General features: G+C 45.6%; 1 protein-coding gene across 6 annotated transcripts in view; it reads right to left on the bottom strand.

Moving 5' to 3' along the window:
• Positions 1–27055, bottom strand: part of ptprsa (protein tyrosine phosphatase receptor type Sa) — a 265829-nt gene that overhangs the window by 115489 nt on the left and 123285 nt on the right. For all 6 annotated transcript variants that reach the window (XM_063012370.1, XM_063012365.1, XM_063012368.1 and 3 more), the window contains one exon: positions 4785–4973. In XM_063012370.1, coding sequence (XP_062868440.1) covers positions 4785–4973 — 189 coding nt within the window. The remainder of the gene's footprint in view (positions 1–4784; positions 4974–27055) is intronic.

The raw sequence follows: 27055 nt of genomic DNA, 5'->3' as shown, positions 1-27055 counted from the left end.
TTAATTTCAAAGGTTTCAAGTACAACAGAGAGATTAAGCTAGTTCTCACTTCAGCTAGTAATCTAAATGCAAAATAAAAGCTGCACACAACATGGATAAAACCTTTTTTTTTTAGCAAGTTCACTTCAGTGGATTTATTTTATCCATGAAAAGTCTTAAAACAATCTTTAACCCCAAATGTGACTGTTAAAACTATCGAACATGAACGCAACGAGATACGGACCAGCTGGCTACGACTGGATTGGGTAAAAAATGATAAAGAATTGAAAACAGTGCAGTATAAGTGTGTGTGATGAAATTCTGCAAGTAGGTCAGCCCTGCAGGACCAGAGGATGAGGAAGAATCTGAGCGAGAAGATGCACTTCTCCAGTCCAGACCTTGGAGACATCAGCTCCTTGCACACTTAAACGAGGTAAACAACGGCTGCAGAACTTCGGAGCGGCTCAGACCGGCTCGGGTTTGTTTCAAACTGGAATAAAAAACATATGGACTGGCGAGAGGTCTGGATATTGCTAATTGGAGGTCTATCCTGCTTGCTTTCTCTCACTTGAGCCCTAGTCTGACAACTACAGCCTATATTCAGAAAGCTCCTTCGTCCATCAGCCACGGGGAGGTCATCAACGCACCGCGACGGCTGTTTTGCCTGCTTTCCGACCGACTGCGTCACAGAGCCGTTTTGTTTGAGAATCTGATTGGTGGTACTTTGATCCGGTGGTACAAAGTGACACATAGGGATGAAGGAGAAGAGAGCGCTGGAAATACACTCCGATCAGCCCGCTGATACACCATGACCTTGCGTCCCGTGGTGTAGAAACATGACTCGGGCGTGTCGGGTACAAAGCGATGCTCTTTTCCTGAAGCCTGTGCTGGGAAAATGGACTTCATGCAGTATTCATACGGTACATTTATTCACCGGACGAGCAGCGCAGAAGAACGCTGGACGCTACTCTGCTGACTTAAACGATAGAAGGGCCGTCACATCATTGACGCTGCCTTCGGAAAGCAGGCAAAACGCTCGAGTCTGAACTCGTACTGTGTGGTTATATGGAAGGGTTTAGAAGAATGACAAAGGGAGAGAATGTTGAAGGGATGGTTAGAAGTTTGTTAGAAGTTTGTTAGAAATCCGGGCTTCACTGGGCTGCAACGTTAAGCAATATTTATATACTTAGTGTTAGAATCTGTTAAGGTTCGGGCTCGGGACAGGACTGGTTAAGAGTTAGGTTAGGTTAGGTTAGGTTAAGCATAGTTAGAGTTAAGGTTAGAGTTCTTAGTTAGATTGAATGGTCAAAGGTAGGTCATCCTAAAATATCAAGGGTACGTTAGGTCTTCAGGTTGGCTTATTGATCAAGAAAGAAAAAAAAACACAGAAATGAAGAAATGAAGGTCCAAACTGGTCTTTTTTGGCAGCCGGTGTCCCCTGGAGTGTTCCCAAGTAATGGCACAGTCGTTTACCGCAAAAACAAGGTTTTTCAAACCCTTGGATGGCTCACAGAGAGAAAAAAAACCCTAAATTAACTTGTACACGATCGCCCCCTTGTGGAGGCTTTTCGTTACATCTTGTAAACCACAGCGGGACCAGATTGGCATCATTTTTTCTTTAAATTAGGCATATTTCGTTTTCACGCATCGCTTAAAGAACCCTGTTGAAAAACACCGCATCACTGCAGACCGGGTAAACGAACAGCGTCATTTGAATAGCAGGGACCGGGATTAAGCTGGAGACCGTGTATTTACCCCAAGCAGGGCCACGATGACCTCAGCAATGACTAAGCAGTGACAAATCACCAGTCCACGGTGCGCTCAGCCTGCCGTCCAACGTGTCATTTGTTTGTCCAGTGCACAGAATGGACTTAAAAGCCGACCATCCTCTCGTGGACCGCAATCTTCTTGTTCCTAAGGGTTCAACGCCGTAGGAACATGAGTGAGAGAAACGTCAGGCCGCATTTTACAGCCTCCTACGATCCGGAAATGTAAAGCATGACTGAAGATTTATGAAGCTGTAAAACATGGAGGAGGCTCAATGATGTTTTGAGGTTGATTTGCGGCCTCCTACAAGACGGAGACGTGAAGCATGACTGGACTAGATGCTGGACTCCCACACCTAGGGTTGTGCTGCATGGAAACCAGCACACAATAGTTTCTCGGCCCCCATCATTGCTTAAGTGAGGTCCAGTACAAAGTAAATCCCCACCTCAAAGACAATTCAGAGTTAGATGTTCCACCATGACGCTCTTCCATGAATAAATCCATTGAATTTATGACCACCAGGTGGCCAAACATATGTGGACAAGCTGATGAGGTCTTTGTGCCAACTTTGTGCCAACAGATTGGCTCGAGCCCTTTTCTGTTCAAGCACGATTGTGCTCCTGAGGTCCATGAAGACCTAGTTTGATGAGTTAGGTGTGGACAAACTCCAGCAAAGCCAATGAGACACTACCATTTGCATCTATACTTCTTGGGTTGCTGGGCACCGGTGTTTATGGGAGGACAGGAATGACTAAGGGTTAAGGGTCCCAACCACAGAAGCCATATCATAGAGGGACTTGAACTCTGAACCTTCTCATCAATAGTCCTTAATATTTCAGAAGTGAAACTGACCTCTCAGGGCGTCCAAGTTCAGAGGAGCCTGACAAGAGACTGCTTTTGCACATGGCTTATGGATTTGTGGAGCACCTAAGGGACATCCACCTCGTTCCAAAAAATGGTTGTTTCTCCTCTGAGTCTTTTGCCGTCAGTCATTTTGGAGCAGAGATTAAAACAAGCGAGGGAAAGCTGAGGAGCTTGGCTAGGAACCGTTTCTGAATGGAGGGGGGCTGTTGCAGGCCTTTTTCTCATCATCTTAAATCCTTCAGGCCGCCAGAGGAACGCCCGATCACAAACAAACCCACAGAACCCCACTTCAGACCTGTTGGGCCCTAAAAGGACCCCCCTTCAACCCTGGAAGCCTTGATCTGCTTTCAGGATGAAAACAAGAGGAAAAAGAGGTTCAGTCTCGAGCCAGGCGAAGGATTTAAGGCCAGACCAGGCGTAAGATTTAGACCTAAGCTCAGGGGCATTACTGCGCCAGGCCTGGAGTCTGGTAATAAGATCATAGTTTGGCTGAAGCTGAAGGAAAGGTTCATGAAACGCAGGCAGAACCGGAGTCCAAGACTTCAGAGCCGCATGGTTGTAGCGTTATGTAAGAGTACAGGTTAACTGTGGGTGAAGCGGGTACTCGGTGGCACGCAGTGAGCTGGGACGGAGGGTGTGCCCGCTCACAGGGTGCCTCAGTAACCGTTTTGTTTGGCTAAGACACCCAGGAACATTTAATATTTGGCTTTGTCCTTCCACAAGAAGTATTACAGCTCAAGTGGAGCCAGAGGACACGGTTTCCAAAGAGAACAAAATAAAAGACGCTGGAACTAAACAGAAAACAGAATAAAAACAGACACGGAGACGTTAGTGGGGCAGGAGGGGGAACTTAAAAGTGGATGAAAGGTGGGTGAAGGAGGTAAAGGGGCGGTCATGCACTTCAAAAGCCGCCCGCTGCAGGGACGGGACGCCGGGGCAGCTCGTGGATTCAAGAGACACTTACCAAAGGCTTCTGAAAAATGAGAACAGAACAAAGAAAGAGGAAAAGGAAAATAGAATAAAATTTAAGGTCGGCATTACGAAACAGAGTTCTGTTGGGGGGGTTATTAAATTAGCTTTCAGTCGTGTGTTTTAATTATGGAGTAATTAGAATAGTTTTATTAGAGTTCATTGTACTGTTTGAAGAGATGAAGTGAGGGTATCGGGTCAGAGCCCACAGAGACAGACAGACAGTAAACATCACAATATATTAAACAAACAAACTGAACACACTGAGACGCAACAACACGGCACATTTGGAAATGAACACACACAGGGACGTGAAGATCAAAGAGCTGCGGCGTGTGTGTGTGTGTGTGTGTGTGTTGGGGTGTCAGGCCCGAGTCTTTCAAACCGCAAGAATCCCAAGTAAACAAAACCTGACCTGAAACAAAGGAGGACTAACCAGTTTGTGGCTTAACGCACCACCCGCGTGTGTTGTGATATCAGTGCGCTCGCAGTGCTGGTCACAAGCCCGGATCAATAAGACACTGTGCAGCAATGAATGGTACTCTATGGCGCCCCCTACATACTGAAATCATTCGTATGTACTGTGAATGTAGTAGAAGTCCTTCCCGGGAATTACAGCCCTTAAATAAGTGTATGAAGGTTGGAGAGTAACAGTGGCGGTTCTAGACCATTTAATGTGGCAGGGGGGGCCGGTTCCAAGGGTTATGTTTATGTAGCTTACTCCTCATTTAAGGGGGGTGTGATGGATCCCCCCCCCCCCGACCGGCACACACTTGAACTGGCTGTTTTATTCTAGCATGCTAATAAAAGACATTTTATTAATATAAGCAAATTATTGTTTCATCTTTCAGAGTTTGTCATAATAAATATATTATTGAAGCAAACAATTGGATGATGAATCTTTGAGCCCCTTTCACACGTGCACTCTTACCCATAAATTCGAAGATAAATAAAGACGAGATTTATGTTTACAGGAGGATAAAAATGAAGCTGTAAAACATGGAGGAGGCTCAATAATGTTTTGGGGTTGATTTGCTGCCACAAGCACAGCCGAGCGTCGATAGCTGTGCCTCATTCTCAGGTTGTTTGTCTTTCAGTAGAATAAAAACCAGAAAGTTTAAAAGCAGAGATTCGGATTAAAACGAGACGCCTGTTTGAATAAAAATGAAATCTAGCAGCGAGGTGGTTGAGCGAGACCGGTTTACCTGATCGGAGCTGTTTGATCCGCCCGTTGCTCGTACTGGGGTCGATGGGTAGGAAGTCTTTGAACCAGGTGATCTCGGGGTCGGGGTTGCCGCTGGCGGCGCAGAGCATGTTGGCGGTGCGGGTTCGTTCCACCACCTTCAGCTGGGGACCCATGTCGATATTGGGGAAGCCTGACGGAAGCAGGTCCTCTGTGGGAGAGGAAAAAAGAAATTATTTATTTTCATATAATTACATTTACATTTTCAGTATTTAGCCAAAGCGACTTACAGTACTGTGATAGTATACTGTGCAAGCAATTGAGGGTTAAGGGCCTTGCCCAAGGGCCCAACAGTGGCAACCTGGCAGTGGTGTGGCTTGAGCCAGCAACCTGCAGGACTGAGAATAGTCCACCAACTAAAAATATCCAGTCAACAGCGCCCCGTGAGCAGCGTCCTGTGACGACTGATGAAGGTCTAGAACAGGGGTGGGGAACCTCCGGCCCGCGGGCCGTATACGGCCCCCCGCTCAATCAAATGTGGCCCGCCATATATTTCCTACATGTTATTGTTTTTAATTTATTAATTTATTAATCATCATAATCATCTGTTCCGCATAATCCGTTTCAGTGTCGCGTAGCAACAAGGTAAACAAAGCCGCCCAGGCGTCTCTGTCTCCGCAATTAATGATGACGCGTATATCAAATTAACCAATGAGCTGCGACAACCGTGACTGTAGGTTCGTCCAGTTAGCTGCGTCTTTCTGGTTTAAGTTTGTAAAAATGTCGAAGCGCAGGAAAGTTAATGATGAATGTCGCGTCTTTCAAGAAAAAAGGACAACGGATTTCTTTTTTGTAGAAGTGAAAGGAAAACCAGTATGTTTAATTTGTGGAGAATCTCTCGCTGTTCTAAAGAAAAATAATATTGAAAGACATCATACCACCAAACACGCAAAGTATAGCACTCTGCAGGGATCGGAACGAGCGGAGAAAATAAAGGTGCTCAAACATAATTTGATTGCACAGCAAACTTCCTTCACACGACCCAGAAAGGAACTGGACAGTGTGACTGAGGTGAGTTATGTGGTGAGTTCACTACCGTCACATTGAAATGATGATAAGGTAAGTCTGAGATCAAATATAAGCACTACATGCCATCAGCATAATTTATAAAGCCTGTATTATTTGGCTGTGTGTTGCATCATTGTAGTATGTGGCCCGTGACCAGATATGTAATTATTAATCTGGCCCTCGGTGGATAAAAGGTTCCCCACCCCTGGTCTAGAAGATGACCGACTCAACAGCAGCAATAGATGAGCGATCGTCTCTGACTTTACATCTACAAGGTGGACCGACTAGGTAGGAGTGTCTAATAGAGTGGACAGTGAGTGGACACGGCACTGCTGTGTCTGATCCACTCATACCAGCACAACACACACTAACACACCACCACCATGTCAGTGTCACTGCAGTGCTGAGAATGATCCACCACCCAAATAATACCTGCTCTGTGGTGGTCCTGTGGGGGTCCTGACCATTGAAGAACAGAGTATAAGCAGGTTAAACAGGTATGTAGAGAAACAGATGGACTACAGTCAGTAGTCAGAGGAAGATGATCAGCACTGAGCGAGTGTAGGAGACGGCCAGAACAGAAAAGGAGCTACTGAACCAGATTAAGTGCCGCAGTTGTGACAGGACAAGAATAAGTTGGATTGGTGTAGTGACATCACATGTTCTCCAAAATAAGGAGGATACCAGAACCTGGGAGGAGAACCTGGGTGGGCTGCTCCGATCTTCACACAAGTAGCTGTAAGACTTGTGGAGCTTCAGCTCGGTGATTCTGACATTAGAACATCCACTGTGAATGTAATTCAGTAGGTTATTCTAAACCTACGGGACCTCTGCAGCACACATCACGAGGCCGCGGAACGGATGAATAATCCTGAACACACCTCGTTAGGATCACGATAAGCTAGCGAAGCGTAGCCTGAACTCTGGCAACCTTCCAGCCGACGCTCTACGGCAGAGATACGAGATTCCGGAGCGTCGGTACAGCGAGGCGAGTGATTAGCCCGCGAATCTAATCCTGCGGCGCTCCTTTAAACTGGATTACTGCACTAAGCCGATCTACGCTGAGGCTAATCAGGAAGTCTCGCTAATAGTTCCTACACAAACAGCTCGATTCCTCATGTTCCAGCTAAACAAAAGTCCAAGGAACTGAATTTAAATGTCAAATGTGCTCAAATAATTAAGAAGTAGCAATTTATTTTTTTAAATAGGACCCATATTGCGGCATCCTACACTCCCGAGAGGGGAAGATGATCAGCACTGAGCGAGTGTACGAGACGGCCAGAACCAGAATAGGAGCTCTGCATTAGCAAGCATATTTCTAGTATTACACTATACTACCAAAAGTATTCGCTCGTCTGCCTTCACACACATATGAACTTGAGTGACGTTCCATTCTTAATCCACAGGGTTTAATATGATGTCTCCAACCTTTGCAGCTATAACAGCTTCAACTCTTCTGGGAAGGCTTTCCACAAGGTTTAGGAGTGTGTTTATGGGAATTTTTGACCATTCTTCCAGAAGTGCATTTGTGAGGTCAGACACTGATGTTGGATGAGAAGGCCTGGCTCACAGTCTCCGCTCTAATTCATCCCAAAGGTGTTCTATCGGGTTGAGGTCAGGACTCTGTGCAGGACAGTCAAACTCGTTCATCCACGTCTTTATGGACCTTGTGCTTTGTGCACTGGTGCGTGGTCATGTTGGAACAGGAAGGGTCCATCCCCAAACTGTTTCCACAAAGTTAGGAGCATGAAATTGTCCAAAATCTCTTGGTATGCTGAAGCATTAAGAGTTCCTTCCACTGGAACTGAGGGGCCGAGCCCGACTCCTGAAAAACACCCCCACACCATAATCCCCCCTCCACCACACTTTACACTCGGCACAATACAGTCAGACAGGTACCGTTCTCATACCAGACTCGTCCATCGGATCGCCAGACGGAGAAACGTGATTCGTCACTCCAAAGAACATGTCTCGACTGCTGTTGAGTCCAGTGGCGGCGTGCTTTACACCACCGCATCCGACGCTTTGCATTGCGCTCGGTGATGTAAGCAGGGCTCTAGAGTGCGACCAATTTGGTCGCACATGCGACCTAATTTCTCAATGGTGCGACTAAAAAAAATCTCAGGTCGCACCGGTGCGACCAGCAGTTCAAGGGGAAAAAAGTGTCCGCTACTCTGAAAGTTTTCCCGTGGTTCAACAACAGACACACATTAGGCCCATATCATGGTCTAAACCAATCAGAGACAGTGAAGAGCGGGACAATATTGTATCGGTGATATGTGAGCGACATTCAGCTCAACCAATCAGAATGCAGCACCGGACGTTCAGTTAGTTTAGTTTTGTATAAGAGACTCGCCGGACGGCCAAAGTATAAAAGTTCGGTTTCTGGAGCTAGGCAGTTTAAAGTGTTGTAACGCTTACTGAAGTCCTGACTAAACCGTTACAGTGAAGTCTACCTTGTCGTGTGCTTTTATTCCCACACATTCATCACCACACAGCAAGAGACCCGTAACAGTGGTGAGCCGACCCTCTAGTAGCAATAGGCTAATGCTAGCGGTTAAGTGCGACGATAGCGAAAGTAAAAACACAATAATATTTTCGTTAAGTAAAATATAAAAATAACTAAAAGACAGTGAAGTGTTAGAATACATGTAATCAAAATACACAGTGAGTGCACCGCAATCGATTTTGGAAATCTGTGTAAAAGATCCAGTAAAGCCGATAATATAATGCACTTTATTTAAGATTACACTCTAACACTAGAGCCCCATACACACACACACAAAAAAAAATAAATACATAAATAAATTATATATATATATATATATATATATATATATATATATATATATATATATATATATATATATATACAGTGTATCACAAAAGTGAGTACACCCCTCACATTTCTGCAAATATTTAAGTATATCTTTTCATGGGACAACACTGACAAAATGACACTTTGACACAATGAAAAGTAGTCTGTGTGCAGCTTATATAACAGTGTAAATTTATTCTTCCCTCAAAATAACTCAATATACAGCCATTAATGTCTAAACCACCGGCAACAAAAGTGAGTACACCCCTTAGTGAAAGTTCCTGAAGTGTCAATATTTTGTGTGGCCACCATTATTTCCCAGAACTGCCTTAACTCTCCTGGGCATGGAGTTTACCAGAGCTTCACAGGTTGCCACTGGAATGCTTTTCCACTCCTCCATGACGACATCACGGAGCTGGCGGATATTCGAGACTTTGCGCTCCTCCACCTTCCGCTTGAGGATGCCCCAAAGATGTTCTATTGGGTTTAGGTCTGGAGACATGCTTGGCCAGTCCATCACCTTTACCCTCAGCCTCTTCAATAAAGCAGTGGTCGTCTTAGAGGTGTGTTTGGGGTCATTATCATGCTGGAACACTGCCCTGCGACCCAGTTTCCGGAGGGAGGGGATCATGCTCTGCTTCAGTATTTCACAGTACATATTGGAGTTCATGTGTCCCTCAATGAAATGTAACTCCCCAACACCTGCTGCACTCATGCAGCCCCAGACCATGGCATTCCCACCACCATGCTTGACTGTAGGCATGACACACTTATCTTTGTACTCCTCACCTGATTGCCGCCACACATGCTTGAGACCATCTGAACCAAACAAATTAATCTTGGTCTCATCAGACCATAGGACATGGTTCCAGTAATCCATGTCCTTTGTTGACATGTCTTCAGCAAACTGTTTGGGGCTTTCTTGTGTAGAGACTTCAGAAGAGGCTTCCTTCTGGGGTGACAGCCATGCAGACCAATTTGATGTAGTGTGCGGCGTATGGTCTGAGCACTGACAGGCTGACCCCCCACCTTTTCAATCTCTGCAGCAATGCTGACAGCACTCCTGCGCCTATCTTTCAAAGACAGCAGTTGGATGTGACGCTGAGCACGTGCACTCAGCTTCTTTGGACGACCAACGCGAGGTCTGTTCTGAGTGGACCCTGCTCTTTTAAAACGCTGGATGATCTTGGCCACTGTGCTGCAGCTCAGTTTCAGGGTGTTGGCAATCTTCTTGTAGCCTTGGCCATCTTCATGTAGCGCAACAATTCGTCTTTTAAGATCCTCAGAGAGTTCTTTGCCATGAGGTGCCATGTTGGAACTTTCAGTGACCAGTATGAGAGAGTGTGAGAGCTGTACTACTAAATTGAACACACCTGCTCCCTATGCACACCTGAGACCTAGTAACACTAACAAATCACATGACATTTTGGAGGGAAAATGACAAGCAGTGCTCAATTTGGACATTTAGGGGTGTAGTCTCTTAGGGGTGTACTCACTTTTGTTGCCGGTGGTTTAGACATTAATGGCTGTATATTGAGTTATTTTGAGGGAAGAATAAATTTACACTGTTATATAAGCTGCACACAGACTACTTTTCATTGTGTCAAAGTGTCATTTTGTCAGTGTTGTCCCATGAAAAGATATACTTAAATATCTGCAGAAATGTGAGGGGTGTACTCACTTTTGTGATACACTGTATACAGGTCCTTCTCAAAAAATTAGCATATTGTGATAAAGTTCATTATTTTCCATAATGTAATGATAAAAATTAAACTTTCATATATTTTAGATTCATTGCACACCAACTGAAATATTTCAGGTCTTTTATTGTTTTAATACTGATGATTTTGGCATACAGCTCATGAAAACCCAAAATTCCTATCTCAAAAAATTAGCATATCATGAAAAGGTTCTCTAAACGAGCTATTAACCTAATCATCTGAATCAACGAATTAACTCTAAACACCTGCAAAAGATTCCTGAGGCTTTTAAAAACTCCCAGCCTGGTTCATTACTCAAAACTGCATTCATGGGTAAGACTGCCGACCTGACTGCTGTCCAGAAGGCCATCATTGACACCCTCAAGCAAGAGGGTAAGACACAGAAAGAAATTTCTGAACGAATAGGCTGTTCCCAGAGTGCTGTATCAAGGCACCTCAGTGGGAAGTATGTGGGAAGAAAAAAGTGTGGCAGAAAACGCTGCACAACGAGAAGAGGTGACCGGACCCTGAGGAAGATTGTGGAGAAGGGCCGATTCCAGACCTTGGGGGACCTGCAGAAGCAGTGGACTGAGTCTGGAGTAGAAACATCCACAGCCACCGTGCACAGGCGTGTGCAGGAAATGGGCTACAGGTGCCGCATTCCCCAGGTCAAGCCACTTTTGAACCAGAAACAGCGGCAGAAGTGCCTTACCTGGGCTACAGAGAAGCAGCACTGGACTGTTGCTCAGTGGTCCAAAGTACTGTTTTCGGAAATCAAGGTGCCAGAGTCTGGAGGAAGACTGGGGAGAAGGAAATGCCAAAATGCCTGAAGTCCAGTGTCAAGTACCCACAGTCAGTGATGGTCTGGGGTGCCATGTCAGCTGCTGGTGTTGGTCCACTGTGTTTTATCAAGGGCAGGGTCAATGCAGCTAGCTATCAGGAGATTTTGGAGCACTTCATGCTTCCATCTGCTGAAAAGCTTTATGGAGATGAAGATTTCATTTTTCAGCACGACCTGGCACCTGCTCACAGTGCCAAAACCACTGGTGAATGGTTTACTGACCATGGTATTACTGTGCTCAATTGGCCTGCCAACTCTCCTGACCTGAACCCCATAGAGAATCTGTGGGATATTGTGAAGAGAAAGTTGAGAGACACAAGACCCAACACTCTGGATGAGCTTAAGGCCGCTATCGAAGCATCCTGGGCCTCCATAACACCTCAGCAGTGCCACAGGCTGATTGCCTCCATGCCACGCCGCATTGAAGCAGTCATTTCTGCAAAAGGATTCCCGACCAAGTATTGAGTGCATAACTGAACATAATTATTTGAAGGTTGACTTTTTTTGTATTAAAAACACTTTTCTTTTATTGGTCGGATGAAATATGCTAATTTTTTGAGATAGGAATTTTGGGTTTTCATGAGCTGTATGCCAAAATCATCAGTATTAAAACAATAAAAGACCTGAAATATTTCAGTTGGTGTGCAATGAATCTAAAATATATGAAAGTTTAATTTTTATCATTACATTATGGAAAATAATGAACTTTATCACAATATGCTAATTTTTTGAGAAGGACCTGTATATATATATACATATATATATATATATATATACATACATACATACATACATACATACATGAATAGATATACTCTATTATTATTGTTATAATTTTTATAATAGTGTACTATAATGAGATTATAATACTATAATTAACTGTAAAGAGCATGGGAAAACCATGGCCGTCAAAATTGTATTTGTGACTGGTTCTAATACATTTTGAATTGAAAGGATGAAAAGCACAATGCATCTATAAAACACATTACATGCCGCAGTAAATGCACTGCCCATGGGTCCCCTCTCCCCACTGCCTTTCAGCGGCAGACAGCAACAAACATCAACAGACGAGGCCATGTTGACCAGACTGTTATTTAATCATTTACAAGTCAATATTGCCTATATGGACAGCGAAAAAACAAGTGAACCTGTAAAACTAAGGTGTTAAATGCGATGCAGTTGAAAATTAGGGTGCACCTAACTTTTGTGCTGGTGCACCTAAGAAAAAAAGTTAGGCGCACCAGTGCAACCAGTGCAAAAAGTTAGTCTAGAGCCCTGGTAAGGCTTGGATGCAGCTGCTCGGCCATGGAAACCCATTCCATGAAGCTCTACACACTGTTCCTGAGGCAGTTTATGATGATTTTAAGATGATTTGTGCAGCTCTTCACCTCAACTGTCGCTGATCTTTAAGGAGCAGCAGCATCTCCGGCGGATGAGAAAACGCCTAGCGAAGGCTAAAAGCAACATTCTCATTAAAGCCTGGTGAAATGTGCTAGCTGACGTCATCTCGATCGCGATTATCTCAGCTAGCGTTTCACCATCAGGCTTCTAGCGCCCGACCTTGCCATTTTTCCCGTCCGACGGGCTTTCAAACGGCCGTCCATTAGCCTAAAAAAAACCCCGTCCTGCTCCGAGCCGGCGTGCAGCGATCTGAGAGCCTGTGCGGTGTGGGATTCGGGTGGTGACACAGCTTGCTGACGTGCTCATCCCTTTGTTAGGTGCAATTTTTAGAGGCCGGGTCGCGACGTTCTCTCTAAATTCGAAGCGTGATGCAATTAGCAGCAGGGGAGCGTAGAGAGCGGCGCTATCCCAGCGGCCGAGCGATGTGATTATAGCGCTGTTATGATGAGCACTCTGGGAGGACGGGGAGGGCAAGAGCGCCGGACACTTCGCCCCACAGCTGGTCGTGTGTTTGGATCTGGGTTTGTACCTCATCATTAGTTCAAAGGAACGAATAGCTGTGTCCCAAATCCCATGATCCTGTACTAAACTGTACCTATGAGAGAGAGCAGGATAGGCTGTGAACACCTAAAAGTGCCTAATTGAGCTTTATAGCAACAACTGCACACAGTTCTCCTGCTCAGTGCCACCCGGAGGTGTATGGGTTCTCCGTCTGAGCCTAGGTCCTTGGTTCCCGTCTGTCTTTTTTTGCCCCTGTGACCCCTGGCTTGGTCATTTTGGCTTGGTCTGGGGGTCTGGACCTGAATTTCTGTTGAGCTGAAGAGTCTGTAATTCATCATTTATCTCATCATTTCCACTCACTGTGATGATTTAATTTAATAAACGCTATAATAAGGTTAACCGAGTGCCCTGTGCCACAGTCAGCACTGGATATTAAGAGTTAAGAGGTTTCTGGGGAGCAGAGAGGGAAAGAGATGAGCAGATTGATTAAAAAAGCGCCCCCTGTTGTAGATAATAATATATCTCCGACTATAAGGTTTGGAGTCGATGAGCGGTCCGGATATTTAGCATGCTAGATGTTATTCGGGACTCTGCGAGCGATCAGTGAGCCTCTCGGATCGCGTCTGAGCGAAGGCCGATGAAGGGCGACCTCCAAAACCTAAAATCGTGCAGCGTGGTCTTCGCCTTGTGCAAAACATTTGCAGAAATTCGTAGGCCCAGATAAATATGTGGACGTCGTCTGGTTACGCTCGTGCCCATGGTATAATATCACGTTAAGTAACGGCAGCACACCGAGAAGAGAAACTGGTATGTCTCAATCTGTATGAGGAAAAGAAACGCCTACAAATCAGCCACGCTGTGTGGAGCTCGTGGTGGTCAGGGTTAGCTTTACTGTCATTTTAAGTCAGCACGCTCTGGTGCACATGGGACAGGAACACGACAGTTGGAAAACCCATCATCGGTCGGGCGCTAGGATAATGCCGTTTAGCTTAGGTTTAGGTTACGGCCGCGCTCCGGAGCCTTGGACGAACTGACGACTGCGCTGTTTGACATTTTTTCCATGTTTTGCCGTGACTAGCGGTTCAGGAATCCGGCATTTGAGGTCCTTGTGGGAACAGAAGCTCTGAGGCGCTGTAGTGGAATTTCAAGGCCAGAATAGCCTCAATTCCAGAGGTTTCCTGGAATAAGCACCCAGCCAGGCGCTGGACGACAACGTCTCCTTGCTGCAGCCTCGGAGACTCAAGCTGCACCACTGCAGGCATTTTATCATGACTTAAAGCTTAAGAATGAAAAATGGGGTTGGAAATCGAGTCTGAATCTGGTTAGGAGAGGTTTAAAAGCACAATAATGTGAGATTAATGTTTATCTTTGCAAATCCTTCAATTCCAGGGGGCAGAGACTCAGCAGCAGGAAAACTCATCATTGCTCGAGAGCAAGAAGAATCTGGAAGGCCTCCAACAAGAAATATTACCACTGATATCCCTGATATTCTTGGTTAGCGATCGGTGGATCCATTTCTGCCAAATGTCCCATGTTTAGGGTGATGAAAGGCTTAGAAATGCAGGATTTTAAGTTTTTGGTAAGAAACTTGAGGTGTTTGATGCAAGTCAACATGTTCTGATAGACGTAGGAAAGCTAGGTTTGAACCAAATGATGACATTATTATACTGATTTCCCAAAAAATCACTGGGTCCATTTACAGCCCAATTTGTGTCATCCCAGGAATGCGGAACATCGGTGGGAACAGTAAATCCTCAACCCTTAAACCTTGGAGACAGTTCAGACTGAGATTCTGGCTGTTCTTGAGGCCGCAGTCACATGGTATTACATTTTTCCATCGCAAACCCCCACAGTTCCAGCGATCCGCAAAAACACCCCCATCCGACCAGTGTTCCCCGTCCAAAAACAACTGTTCCCCGGGATCCAACCGCTGCGCCTCTGGAACACAAATCAGGAGTGCGTGTGGAGGCGCTGTAGATGTAAAACAGATGCCCCCCGGTAGCTGCCAGCCCATCACTGTTGGGGCTTTGATAGAGCTGCCATCGCTGGAGGAACACGGCGTCTAACCGCGACTGGTCTTTCTCATGACCGAGTCCAGCTGTTTCTGCGACACAGCTGTCACAACGTGCTACGGTAGGTGTGGCCACCCACGAGTAACCACAGGGCTACTTAATGCTTAACCGCCAGCACAAGGGGAAGCAAAGGAGCATGGGTAAAAGCAAAGCCTGGTAAGTATTTATGTCTTAATTGCCCGACTGTCCATCAAGGAGAAGAACAAGGTCCAGAACTGGGGGAGTAAAAGTCAAGGCCATATAAAAATACATTCTTTAACCAGTACTAGTAGTTTTAAATGACTGTAATGAAAGGGTGGCTGGTTTAAGATTGAGCTTCTTTACCCACGATGAATCTGGATTTTCCTCACCGTTTCACTTTTAAACTTGTGTTACAGCTCAAGGTTCTGAGAAACTGTGAGAATCAGAATCAGCTTCTCCCAGAGTCTAAAACGCTTCTGGTTGAAAATAAAGCTTAACGTGGTTTAATGTAGTAAAAGGAAAGAGACAGGAGCACTAAAATTTATTATTATTATTATTATTACTGCTCATAAGATGTTTTAATACAATAAGTCACGTTAAGTTTTGTTTGTATGGCCTGAGTCACTTTTACCGCGTCGTATCAAACAGTTCGTCTCATTTGAGGTGCTTTGAATAGGTCAGCGGCAAACTGGGTAAAAGTTCAATCAGGTGAACTTTGAGAGCCACGACAAGTGCAAAATCGCGAGCCCAATGTCCCTTAGTGTTCCCTCACTAGCCTTGGTTAGAGAAAGAGCTTTAATTGGTTCCTTTGTTGGATCCCGCTGGTTCCTGAGGGGCGCGGGGGGGAGACAGACGAGCTGTCGAGGAGACGAGAGAAAAGACCAAAGCTCTAAATCTCTCGTGGAAGAAGAAGGAGACCTCGTCGATAACGCCGATTTCCATTCAGTCTCCCGTCCGGTTTCATACCGAGCACGACAGTGACGGAGAAGAGAAAAAGAAACGGTTCTAATCTACAGCTAATAAAATGAGCCTGAGTGTCAAAGTGCGGTCAAACCAAACGTCCATCACTAGATAAAACAAACAAAACCCTCCTGTGTTTTCTTTGTCTCAAACCGTGTGATTAAACCTTGAGGAGTCGATCCGGGAACAAGAGCTTCTGTCTGGTACTTTCGTGCATGCTGAATGAAAGCAAGATAATGAAGCTTGTTTGACTGTAGACAGTGTCGCTCATACAGTGTATCACAAAAGTGAGTACACCCCTCACATTTCTGCAGATATTTAAGTATATCTTTTCATGGGACAACACTGACAAAATGACACTTTGACACAATGAAAAGTAGTCTGTGTGCAGCTTATATAACAGTGTAAATTTATTCTTCCCTCAAAATAACTCAATATACAGCCATTAATGTCTAAACCACCGGCAACAAAAGTGAGTACACGCCTTAGTGAAAGTTCCTGAAGTGTCAATATTTTGTGTGGCCACCATTATTTCCCAGAACTGCCTTAACTCTCCTGGGCATGGAGTTTACCAGAGCTTCACAGGTTGCCACTGGAATGCTTTTCCACTCCTCCATGACGACATCACGGAGCTGGCGGATATTCGAGACTTTGCGCTCCTCCACCTTCCGCTTGAGGATGCCCCAAAGATGTTCTATTGGGTTTAGGTCTGGAGACATGCTTGGCCAGTCCATCACCTTTACCCTCAGCCTCTTCAATAAAGCAGTGGTCGTCTTAGAGGTGTGTTTGGGGTCATTATCATGCTGGAACACTGCCCTGCGACCCAGTTTCCGGAGGGAGGGGATCATGCTGTTTGCGGGCTTTCTTGTGTAGAGACTTCAGAAGAGGCTTCCTTCTGGGGTGACAGCCATGCAGACCAATTTGATGTAGTGTGCGGCGTATGGTCTGAGCACTGACAGGCTGACCCCCCACCTTTTCAATCTCTGCAGCAATGCTGACAGCACTCCTGCGCCTATCTTTCAAAGACAGCAGTTGGATGTGACGCTGAGCACGTGCACTCAGCTTCTTTGGACGACCAACGCGAGGTCTGTTCTGAGTGGACCCTGCTCTTTTAAAACACTGGATGATCTTGGCCACTGTGCTGCAGCCTAGTTTCAGGGTGTTGGCCATCTTCTTGTAGCCTTGGCCATCTTCATGTAGCGCAACAATTCGTCTTTTAGGATCCTCAGAGAGTTCTTTGCCATGAGGTGCCATGTTGAAACTTTCAGTGACCAGTATGAGAGAGTGTGAGAGCTGTACTACTAAATTGAACACACCTGCTTCCTATGCACACCTGAGACCTAGTAACACTAACAAATCACATGACATTTTGGAGGGAAAATGACAAGCAGTGCTCAATTTGGACATTTAGGGGTGTAGTCTCTTAGGGGTGTACTCACTTTTGTTGCCGGTGGTTTAGACATTAATGGCTGTATATTGAGTTATTTTGAGGGAAGAATAAATTTACACTGTTATATAAGCTGCACACAGACTACTTTTCATTGTGTCAAAGTGTCATTTTGTCAGTGTTGTCCCATGAAAAGATATACTTAAATATCTGCAGAAATGTGAGGGGTGTACTCACTTTTGTGATACACTGTATATGTCATTAGTATGTACCAGCACCTTCCAGTCCAGAATCCGGACGATTTGTGGTTAAGGTTATTAAAATAAAAAGTAAATATCCTTCATTAAAAAGCATCAGCTTGAGATTTCTATATATAAGATAAGATCGATCGAGGTTCTGGAGTTCGTACCACACCCAGGGTCAGCATTTGTGAGTACCTACCTTGCATGAAGTGTTTGCAGGTCGTTATAGAAGATATATCTTTATTTAAGCTATAATTCAACTCTGCTTGATTTTTTCAGCCTAAAAGACTTAAAGAATAAATGAATAGAATACTTTTAATTGTCATATATACAGTGTATCACAAAAGTGAGTACACCCCTCACATTTCTGCAAATATTTCATTATATCTTTTCATGGGACAACACTATAGACATGAAACTTGGATATAACTTAGAGTAGTCAGTGTACAGCTTGTATAGCAGTGTAGATTTACTGTCTTCTGAAAATAACTCAACACACAGCCATTAATGTCTAAATAGCTGGCAACATAAGTGAGTACACCCCACAGTGAACATGTCCAAATTGTGCCCAAATGTGTCGTTGTCCCTCCCTGGTGTCATGTGTCAAGTTCCCAGGTGTAAATGGGGAGCAGGGCTGTTAAATTTGGTGTTTTGGGTACAATTCTCTCATACTGGCCACTGGATATTTAACATGGCACCTCATGGCAAAGAACTCTCTGAGGATGTGAGAAATAGAATTGTTGCTCACCACAAAGATGGCCTTGGCTATAAGAAGATTGCTAACACCCTGAAACTGAGCTACAGCATGGTGGCCAAGGTCATACAGCGGTTTTCCAGGACAGGTTCCACTCGGAACAGGCTTCGCCAGGGTCGACCAAAGAAGTCGAGTCCACGTGTTCGGCGTCATATCCAGAGGTTGGCTTTAAAAAATAGACACATGAGTGCTGCCAGCATTGCTGCAGAGGTTGAAGACGTGGGAGGTCAGCCTGTCAGTGCTCAGACCATACGCCGCACACTGCATCAACTCGGTCTGCATGGTCGTCATCCCAGAAGGAAGCTGACGCACAAGAAAGCCCGCAAACAGTTTGCTGAAGACAAGCAGTCCAAGAACATGGATTACTGGAATGCCCTGTGGTCTGACGAGACCAAGATAAACTTGTTTGGCTCAGATGGTGTCCAGCATGTGTGGCGGCGCCCTGGTGAGAAGTACCAAGACAACTGTATCTTGCCTACAGTCAAGCATGGTGGTGGTAGCATCATGGTCTTGGGCTGCATGAGTGTTGCTGGCACTGGGGAGCTGCAGTTCATTGAGGGAAACATGAATTCCAACATGTACTGTGACATTCTGAAACAGAGCATGATCCCCTCCCTTCGAAAACTGGGCCTCATGGCAGTTTTCCAACAGGATAACGACCCCAAACACAACCTCCAAGATGACAACTGCCTTGCTGAGGAAGCTGAAGGTAAAGGTGATGGACTAAACCCAATTGAGCACCTGTGGCGCATCCTCAAGTGGAAGGTGGAGGAGTTCAAGGTGTCTAACATCCACCAGCTCCGTGATGTCATCATGGAGGAGTGGAAGAGGATCCCAGTAGCAACCTGTGCAGCTCTGGTGAATTCCATGCCCAGGAGGGTTAAGGCAGTGCTGGATAATAATGGTGGTCACACAAAATATTGACACTTTGGGCACAATTTGGACATGTTCACTGTGGGGTGTACTCACTTATGTTGCCAGCCATTTAGACATTAATGGCTGTGTGTTGAGTTATTTTCAGAAGACAGTAAATCTACACTGCTATACAAGCTGTACACTGACTACTCTAAGTTATATCCAAGTTTTATTTCTATAGTGTTGTCCCATGAAAAGATATAATAAAATATTTGCAGAAATGTGAGGGGTGTACTCACTTTTGTGATACACTGTACATATACAGTATGTACAGTACGATTAAATTCTATTTTCGCGCATCCCATTTTGGGGTCAGAGCGCACGGTAAGCTGTTGTACGGCGCCCCTGGAGCAGTGAGCGTTAAGGGCCTTGCTCAAGGGTCCAACAGTGGCTGCATGGCAGAGCTGGGATTCGAACTCTCAACCTTTCAGTTGATAGCCCAAAGCTCCACCCACTAGGCCACCACTGTCCCGATAAATAAAGAAAAGGAACCTTAACTTTTTAATTTAATTTCTGGTTAGACCCCTGATTCTTGAAAGTTAAGAGATTGCTAACTGAACTGCCGTAGGATTGCTAGGACGCCTCGTAGTGCAGATTAACCAGTAAACGTGAGACACATGAACGCTATGCGTATAAAAAAAACGTTAAATTGCTAAACACAAACCGTACATTTTTAATTTTACATCAAATTGCATATTACACAGGACACGGCTCATTTCACGATCGTGAATAAGGTAGGGATTCCTACGGCCGACAAAAAGTGAAACAAGGAACATCGGAGTGTTACGAATCTCTTATTATCTTATTATCTCTTATTAAATTGGAGGAAAGTGTAATAATCAGTTCCATTCTCAGGTTAAGAACCTGCCACTTAAAAATAAACAAAGAAAAATATTTACATAATAAAACTGAAGATCACCACTGATTAGGTTCATAGTGATCCATGAATGAATGAATAAATTAAATTTCCAGCGTGAGTTCGTACAGCAAGACGTACAGCGAGACACTAAATCCTTCTATTAAGTACAAAAGATCGAAGAAAGCGCAGACAGACGACGTCTCACTCGACTGGAAGACACTTTTTGCCAGGAGACAACAGGGGGCTTCCATTATCCGAAATACATGACGGGGAACTCGTGGGCGGACGCGCCGCTCGTCGTAGAAGTGAGCCGTGGGCTGAGTTTTTAAAGATAGCTGTCTCGCCTCGAACCGTAACCCAAAAGATGACGGCATTAAAAGAAAAAAACACGAGGATCGAGGCGAACGCTGTGAAGACGATAAAAAAAAAAACCCAAAAAAAGAAGCAAAAATATGAGAAGAAAGAAATAAAGGCTGTACGCTAACAGGGCATGAACGCTGAACTGTATGCTTTTAGCCAACAGCAATTAAAGCTCTAATAACAGGGCTGCTCCCACCCACAGAGTAAAAGAGCAAATATGGAGCCTTTTTGGGGGTAAACAGAAGAAAACGACTGAATGCTTTTAATTGCTTATTGCTGATAATTGCTGAGGAGCTGCTCGGCTGGGGGCGGATCGGGGTGGATTAATAATGGAAAGCGTCGCATCGCATTTATTGGACGTACCAACGTTACGGCAGAACGACAGGAACCGTTTGGAGCGAGTACCGTCCCAGTACAGTCAAGTTTGTATTATTATTAGTTTAATTTAGCATTTTCTCCTAATTTATCGTAGCCAGTTCCGCTGCTGGAGACCCTGATGGCGTCCATTCGGAGGGTCTATTCGCATGACACAAGCTCCCTCCGAGCACCAACCCCTTCTTATTTGCCTATACTTCGGTGGATTGGTGCACGAGGCCAGTCTCAGGTATGGAGATCTCCACATTCCTCCACGGGCTACTAACCAGGGTCCTTACACAGCCTCGAAGACCCCGCCCAGTTCTTAGTCCGGTCTTCCCACCCAGCACACTTTAGTGGGAAATTATGCCAGCTAGGGGGCGCCCAGTCGACTGATAGCAGAGCTGGGATCCGAACTCGGAGAGTCCATTTACATTTTCGACATTTAGCAGACGCCTTTTATGCAAAGCGACTTACAGTACTGTGACAGTATACAGTCTGAGCAATTGAGGGTTAAGGGCCTTGCTCAAGGGCCCAACAGTGGCAACCTAGCAGTGGTGGGGCTTGAACCAGCGACCTTTTGATTACTAGTCTAGTACTGTAACTGCTAGGCTTCAACTGTCCAGAATCCCAGCTCTGAAAGGACCCGGACCGCTCCACCTGGGAATCGAACCCAGGACCTTCTTGCTGTGAGGCATCAGTGCTACCCACCGAGTCCAAAATGTCATACTGAGATCCGAGACACAGTTTAGAAAACTAGAAAACATGTCATCAACATGATACACTTGCAAAAAATAAATAAACAGTGCAATAGTTATGCAGAAGGAGTTCTCAATACACCATTCGAGAAGTTTAGGGAACAGATTTACCCGGCGTTTTAAACCGGTGCCAGGCTGGCTGAAATATAAAACAAGAGCCAAACACTGCAAGATCAGTAAGCTAAAGCGGCGCTGGCTTGTGTGCAACGTGGCCTTTAAGGGCGACGACTAAAGTGTTGGTTAAATAATACCAGCTGGCCCTCGAACGCTCAGGTCGGAGCATTGAGTCGGCGCGTCAAGAGCCGGGGTCTGTAATCAAAGAAACGTCCGACAGGAACGCGTACGCGAGGCTTCAACCGGTCCGTGTTTATTCTGCAAACGAAGACACGCCCGCCCTCTCTCACCCATCTGAATGCCAGGACTGATCAGCAGCGCGAATGAAACCCAAGGGTCGAGGCGATCCATTTCTCTTAATAAAAGCCAGGCAGGCAGAGAGGAAAAAAACAGGTCTGCGATGTGTGTATGTGTGTGTGTGTGGTGTCACTGGCGGGCGATCAAACTCCCGAGCACTTTTGTGTGCACGGAAAGCTTCCAGAACCTGATCGCTCAATTTAGCGTGCGAGAACTAGCTCGAGGAACAAGCTATCCATTTATCCTAATTTACCACCAGACGAAAAAGAGAAGAAAACAATCAGACGCCCTGCATTCGCCTTTCTTCAGCGGTCCTTTGTGCTCCGTCCTGAAAAAGAGGGGATCCGAGGTCGCCCTACTTGATCAGGCGCTACGGGAACAAAGAGCGAGGGGAGCGAATACCCACAGAGACGAGAGGTACGGGCATTTATCCTCCTCCGGTGCCCCACATGCCCAATCAGGCTTGATTGCTGCTTTCCAGGTTTCCAGGATCAAAAGCTTGAAGAGCTGGTAAGAGAATTTCCTGTAAGCGGCTCTTGTTTTTCTCTCTTTCTGATGGAGTGGGTGCTGTACGAGGAAACGGTCCTCACAGGCCAGACTCTAGTCGAGAGGAGTCATTCTGGGCTCCGTCACAGCATAAAACAATGAAAACAAAACCAAAACAAACAAACGTGACCTCCTAGAAAAACAAGATTCAAACTGCACTTTGAGGCGTCCTAGCAATCCTACGGCAATTCAGTCAGCAATCGCTAAATCAAAACGTCCAAGATGTCGAAGTAAAGCAGCTAAAAACACGACTCGGGTAACTGAGTTTGGAAAACTACCAATTGATTCTGTGGACGCAGAACACGGACGAGAATTTTCGTCTCGCACCGTCGCTGGATGTTCAAGGTTTACGTTCAACTTTTATTATAACTGTGCTGTGTATCGTAGCTTCCATTTATTCTATCATTCAGTTTATGAGTGCACAGAGACGGGGGATCATGGGGATTGGTGTGTCATACCGGTGAAAAGAAGCGGTCGTACTGCACACGTGACGGTCGACGCGGAGGACGTAAATACAGATCAGGAATTTAAAGTGTCTCCGGTTATCAGATCTGAATCTAGTAAAGCATTAGCTGAATGTACAGCTGACAAATCTGCACCACTGGGCAACTGGATACTAGATGCATTCCTAGCGGTGCATCTGGATGACAAACTGGACTGGTCAGCTAACACAGACATCCCGTACAGGAAAGGACAGAGCCGGCTCTACTTTCTAATACCCCTTTTCCACCGACGCGGCACGGAGCCCGTTCCGGTTCCCGAACTTGATTCTGAACCGGTTCCGCGTGTTTCCACCGGAAAGAAGAGGTTCCAGACAGTGAACTAGCGGGCCAATCTGGTACCACAGAATACTTGGTTTTTCAGCCCGAACCGTGACGTCCGTCAGTGGGCGTGTCATGTTGTACAGCATAGCGCGTTAGCAACAATGCCGTCTGCTGGTGTCTCGTATGGAGCTTATCGCTGCATTTTTATCTTTTAAACTTCACCTGATTAAATGTTTAGCCAGTTTGCAGCTGACATTTTCAAAGTGCATTTAAAAAGGTGAATTGTGTGATATAACGTGATAAGTGACCAGGACAGAACAAAACACGCTTAAAACGTGAAAAATAAAGCGTGAAGCTTTTTCAACTCCCCGAGCTGCATAAACACCACACGTGATGTAAATCCAGTTAAACACAGATACATGTTGTATTTTAGAGTGGATTTGATGGTTACTTCACACAGATAAATGTTCGTGTTGTGGAACTTTAATGATGTTTTATCGCTCAAGTCGAGCGCTGAGTAAATCCGCTATTTGCGCCGAGAGTCGCGGTGAAAGCGAAGCGCAAAGCGCTTCTCACATCAGTGAACTAAAGAAAACAACAACTGATACAAACACGTCACGTCTTCTTATCACCGATTGTTAGATCGCTGCTTTTTACATAAAAACAAACATCTGTAACAGCAACACAAATGCTCGCACATAATCCACACACTCCGCCATGTTATTACTTCTCTTATCTCTTAGTAAGTAACGCCCACCGATGATGACGCTGCTTGGTTCTCAAAAACTGGTGGAAACGCACGCGCGTCGGTTCTCTACAGAACACTGAACAGAACCGGTTCTAGAACCATGTTTTTTTTGGTGGAAAAGGGGTATAAGAGGGCTGAGGTCCTTTAACATTTGCAGGAAACTTCTCCACATGTTTTATCAGTCTGTGGTCGCCAGTGTCCTTTTCTATGCTGTGCTGTGCTGGGGTGGCAGTATTAAGAAGAAGGACGAAGCACGGCTGGACAAACTGATCAGCCGTGCTGGGGCAGTGGTCGGCATTGAACTGGAATCTCTGGTGACTGTGGCTGAAAGAAGGACACTAAGCAAACTTCACTCCATCATGGACAATGTGAACCACCCCCTGCACACTGAGCTGCTCCACGGACAGATTAAAAAGGTCATTCGTCCCCAGAGCCATTAGGCTCTATAACTCCAGCATTCGTGGACAACGGTGATCACTAAGGACTGAGCGTATATACATGTACGTATATATGCGTACTTAAGTATATTGATACACATGCATATGTATGCTAATGTATATATAGTTATGGCTATATTGGCCCAATCCTATGTGCAATACTTGTCACTTATCACTTTATATTTAATATTTAATCTATATTTAATCTGGACCGTGTACTGTATACTTGGAACTGCACCTCCCTGCACTTTTAATTCCATTACATTTGGTTATTTTGTTTATTTACACTCAATCCATCCTCATCATTAATAACTGCTCTGTAGCTATGCAGTATATGTAAAACTCAGGTTACATTCAATCTGTCAAAAGTGTTTGTACTTTCTCGAATTTATATTGTTGTAATTTTTTTCTTTATAGTGTGTATTTGATTTGATTTACAATGCTACTGGGACTCTAATTTCCTTCGGGATCAATAAAGTATCTATCTATCTATCCATCCATCCATCCATCCATCCATCCATCCATCCATCCATCCATCTCTAGACTGGGAGGAAAATTGATAAACCAGTAAACCGCTCTGGAAATAACAGACAACGAGAATTAAAAGACAAAAAAATGTAAAAGCGGGTCTCTGTGATAATGGATTTCCCGGTGACTGAGTCTGTATATTTCTGCATGATCTTCACTGGGATAAACAAATGTACGATGCGGCGGGAGCAGCTGAGCCGCGAGCTCGGGAATCGTCTGGTTTATGAGAGCGGGATGAGGATAACACACCGGCAAATACAGCCGTGTACATGATAATATCGGCTCAGATCAGCCGTAATCAAATCCAACCTGACGCTGCCTCGTCCTCGGAGACTCGTACCGCCCTCCGCCTCCCTCCTCCCGCACCCTCGCCGCCTCGTTCGGCTCGTTTCCTTGGTTACGACGCAGCTTGGGGTCGGACGGGGAAAGGGAGCGAATAGTGATGCGCGGATTCCATTTCTTCTTACTCTGTTGCCGACCCTCGAGGGGGGAGCACTGTCAGGGTCGGCACGCAGTCGAGTCGAGGGATGGAGTGAATTATCCCGTCACTATAAAGACTCACTACATATCCCAGCTTGTTTGGAAACTGTGGGTCTGAGCACAGGGTCACACATTGTACACCGCCCCTGGAGCAGACAGGGTTAAGGGCCTTGCTCAAGGGCCCAACACTGGCTGCATAGCAGAGCCTGGATTTGAACCGACAATCTTTCGATCGACAGCCCAAAGCTCTACCCTCTAGGCTACCACTATCCCCCCATTGTCACCCTATTTTAATATTGTTTATTTCTGACTCAATGCCCAACAAGCTCGTGGTCAGGTGTCCAAATACTTTTGGTCTGAATACGTAGTGTACACGCCCCCTCAGCTGCTAGGTTTCCTCCAAGGTTGCCAGATTTTCTCCATTTCTTTTAGCATCAGCATCTCGCTAGCGTCGAACACCTCGTTCGGGGTGGATTCCCGTATTCGGACCCTGTGTTTCCAGGATAGGTTTCAGGCCCACCAAGACCCTGACCAGGTCATCGGTCAGACAGCACTGAATAAAGTCAATGGTAATTCAACACCCTTCTTGGTGGCCAGATCTGAATCTAAAAAGCATCGTGGAGGTCCTGCATGCCGAACGTACAGCGGGGTGATCAAGGCAGCGCTAGCTCAGTGGTTAAGGTACTGGACTAGTAATCGGAATGTCGTTGGTTCAAGCCCCACCACTGATGCCACTGTTAAGCCTTTAAACATTGTTTACACTGTTTATGCTTCCTAAATGCCTTAAACGTCAAATGTCAATGCCGCTAAGATCTGAAGCCTGTCTAAGAGCAAAGAAGAACGCTTGTCCCCCTGGTCCGATCTGTATTTCGGTCACGTTCCACCCGCCCCAAATTCCATTACCCCGTCTAAGTAATACATTGAGAGGAAATTGAGACTGGACCGGGCTTAAGTGCACCTTTAATTTCACGTCCCCTCCGTGTACGTCATCCTTCATCCCCCCCTCCCTAATACGCCCCGGTTCCCTTCAGTCGGGAACGGCTACGCTGCCCGCAGCGCTAATGCGCGGTAACGCTGGCTGCTGGGCTGATGGCTAAACCCATCTGAGATGAACGGGGGAACAGGATAATCAGCTACGCTTTGTTAGTCCTGATCGTTCACGCCAGGTCTGAGGAACCCGAGCCAGACTCCGCTACGCTCCTCAGAGAAGCGCTGATATACGCTCCACTTAATACATGAACTGGACTGTGGGAGGAAACCGGAGCTCCCGGAGGAAACCCAAGCAGACACGGGGAGAACATGCAAACTCCACACAGGAAGGACCCTGACTGCTCCGCCTAGGAATCGAACCCAGGACCTTCTTGCTGTGATGCAACAGTGCTACCCACCGAGCTAAGCAGATCTAGCCCAGGACAGTTTTTACGCCGG

The sequence above is a fragment of the Trichomycterus rosablanca genome, chromosome 17 (genome assembly GCF_030014385.1).
Source record: "Trichomycterus rosablanca isolate fTriRos1 chromosome 17, fTriRos1.hap1, whole genome shotgun sequence".
Taxonomy (NCBI): Eukaryota; Metazoa; Chordata; class Actinopteri; order Siluriformes; family Trichomycteridae; genus Trichomycterus; species Trichomycterus rosablanca.
The sequence above is the reverse complement of the archived record's forward strand: the minus strand, read 5'-3'. Positions and strand labels throughout refer to the sequence as shown.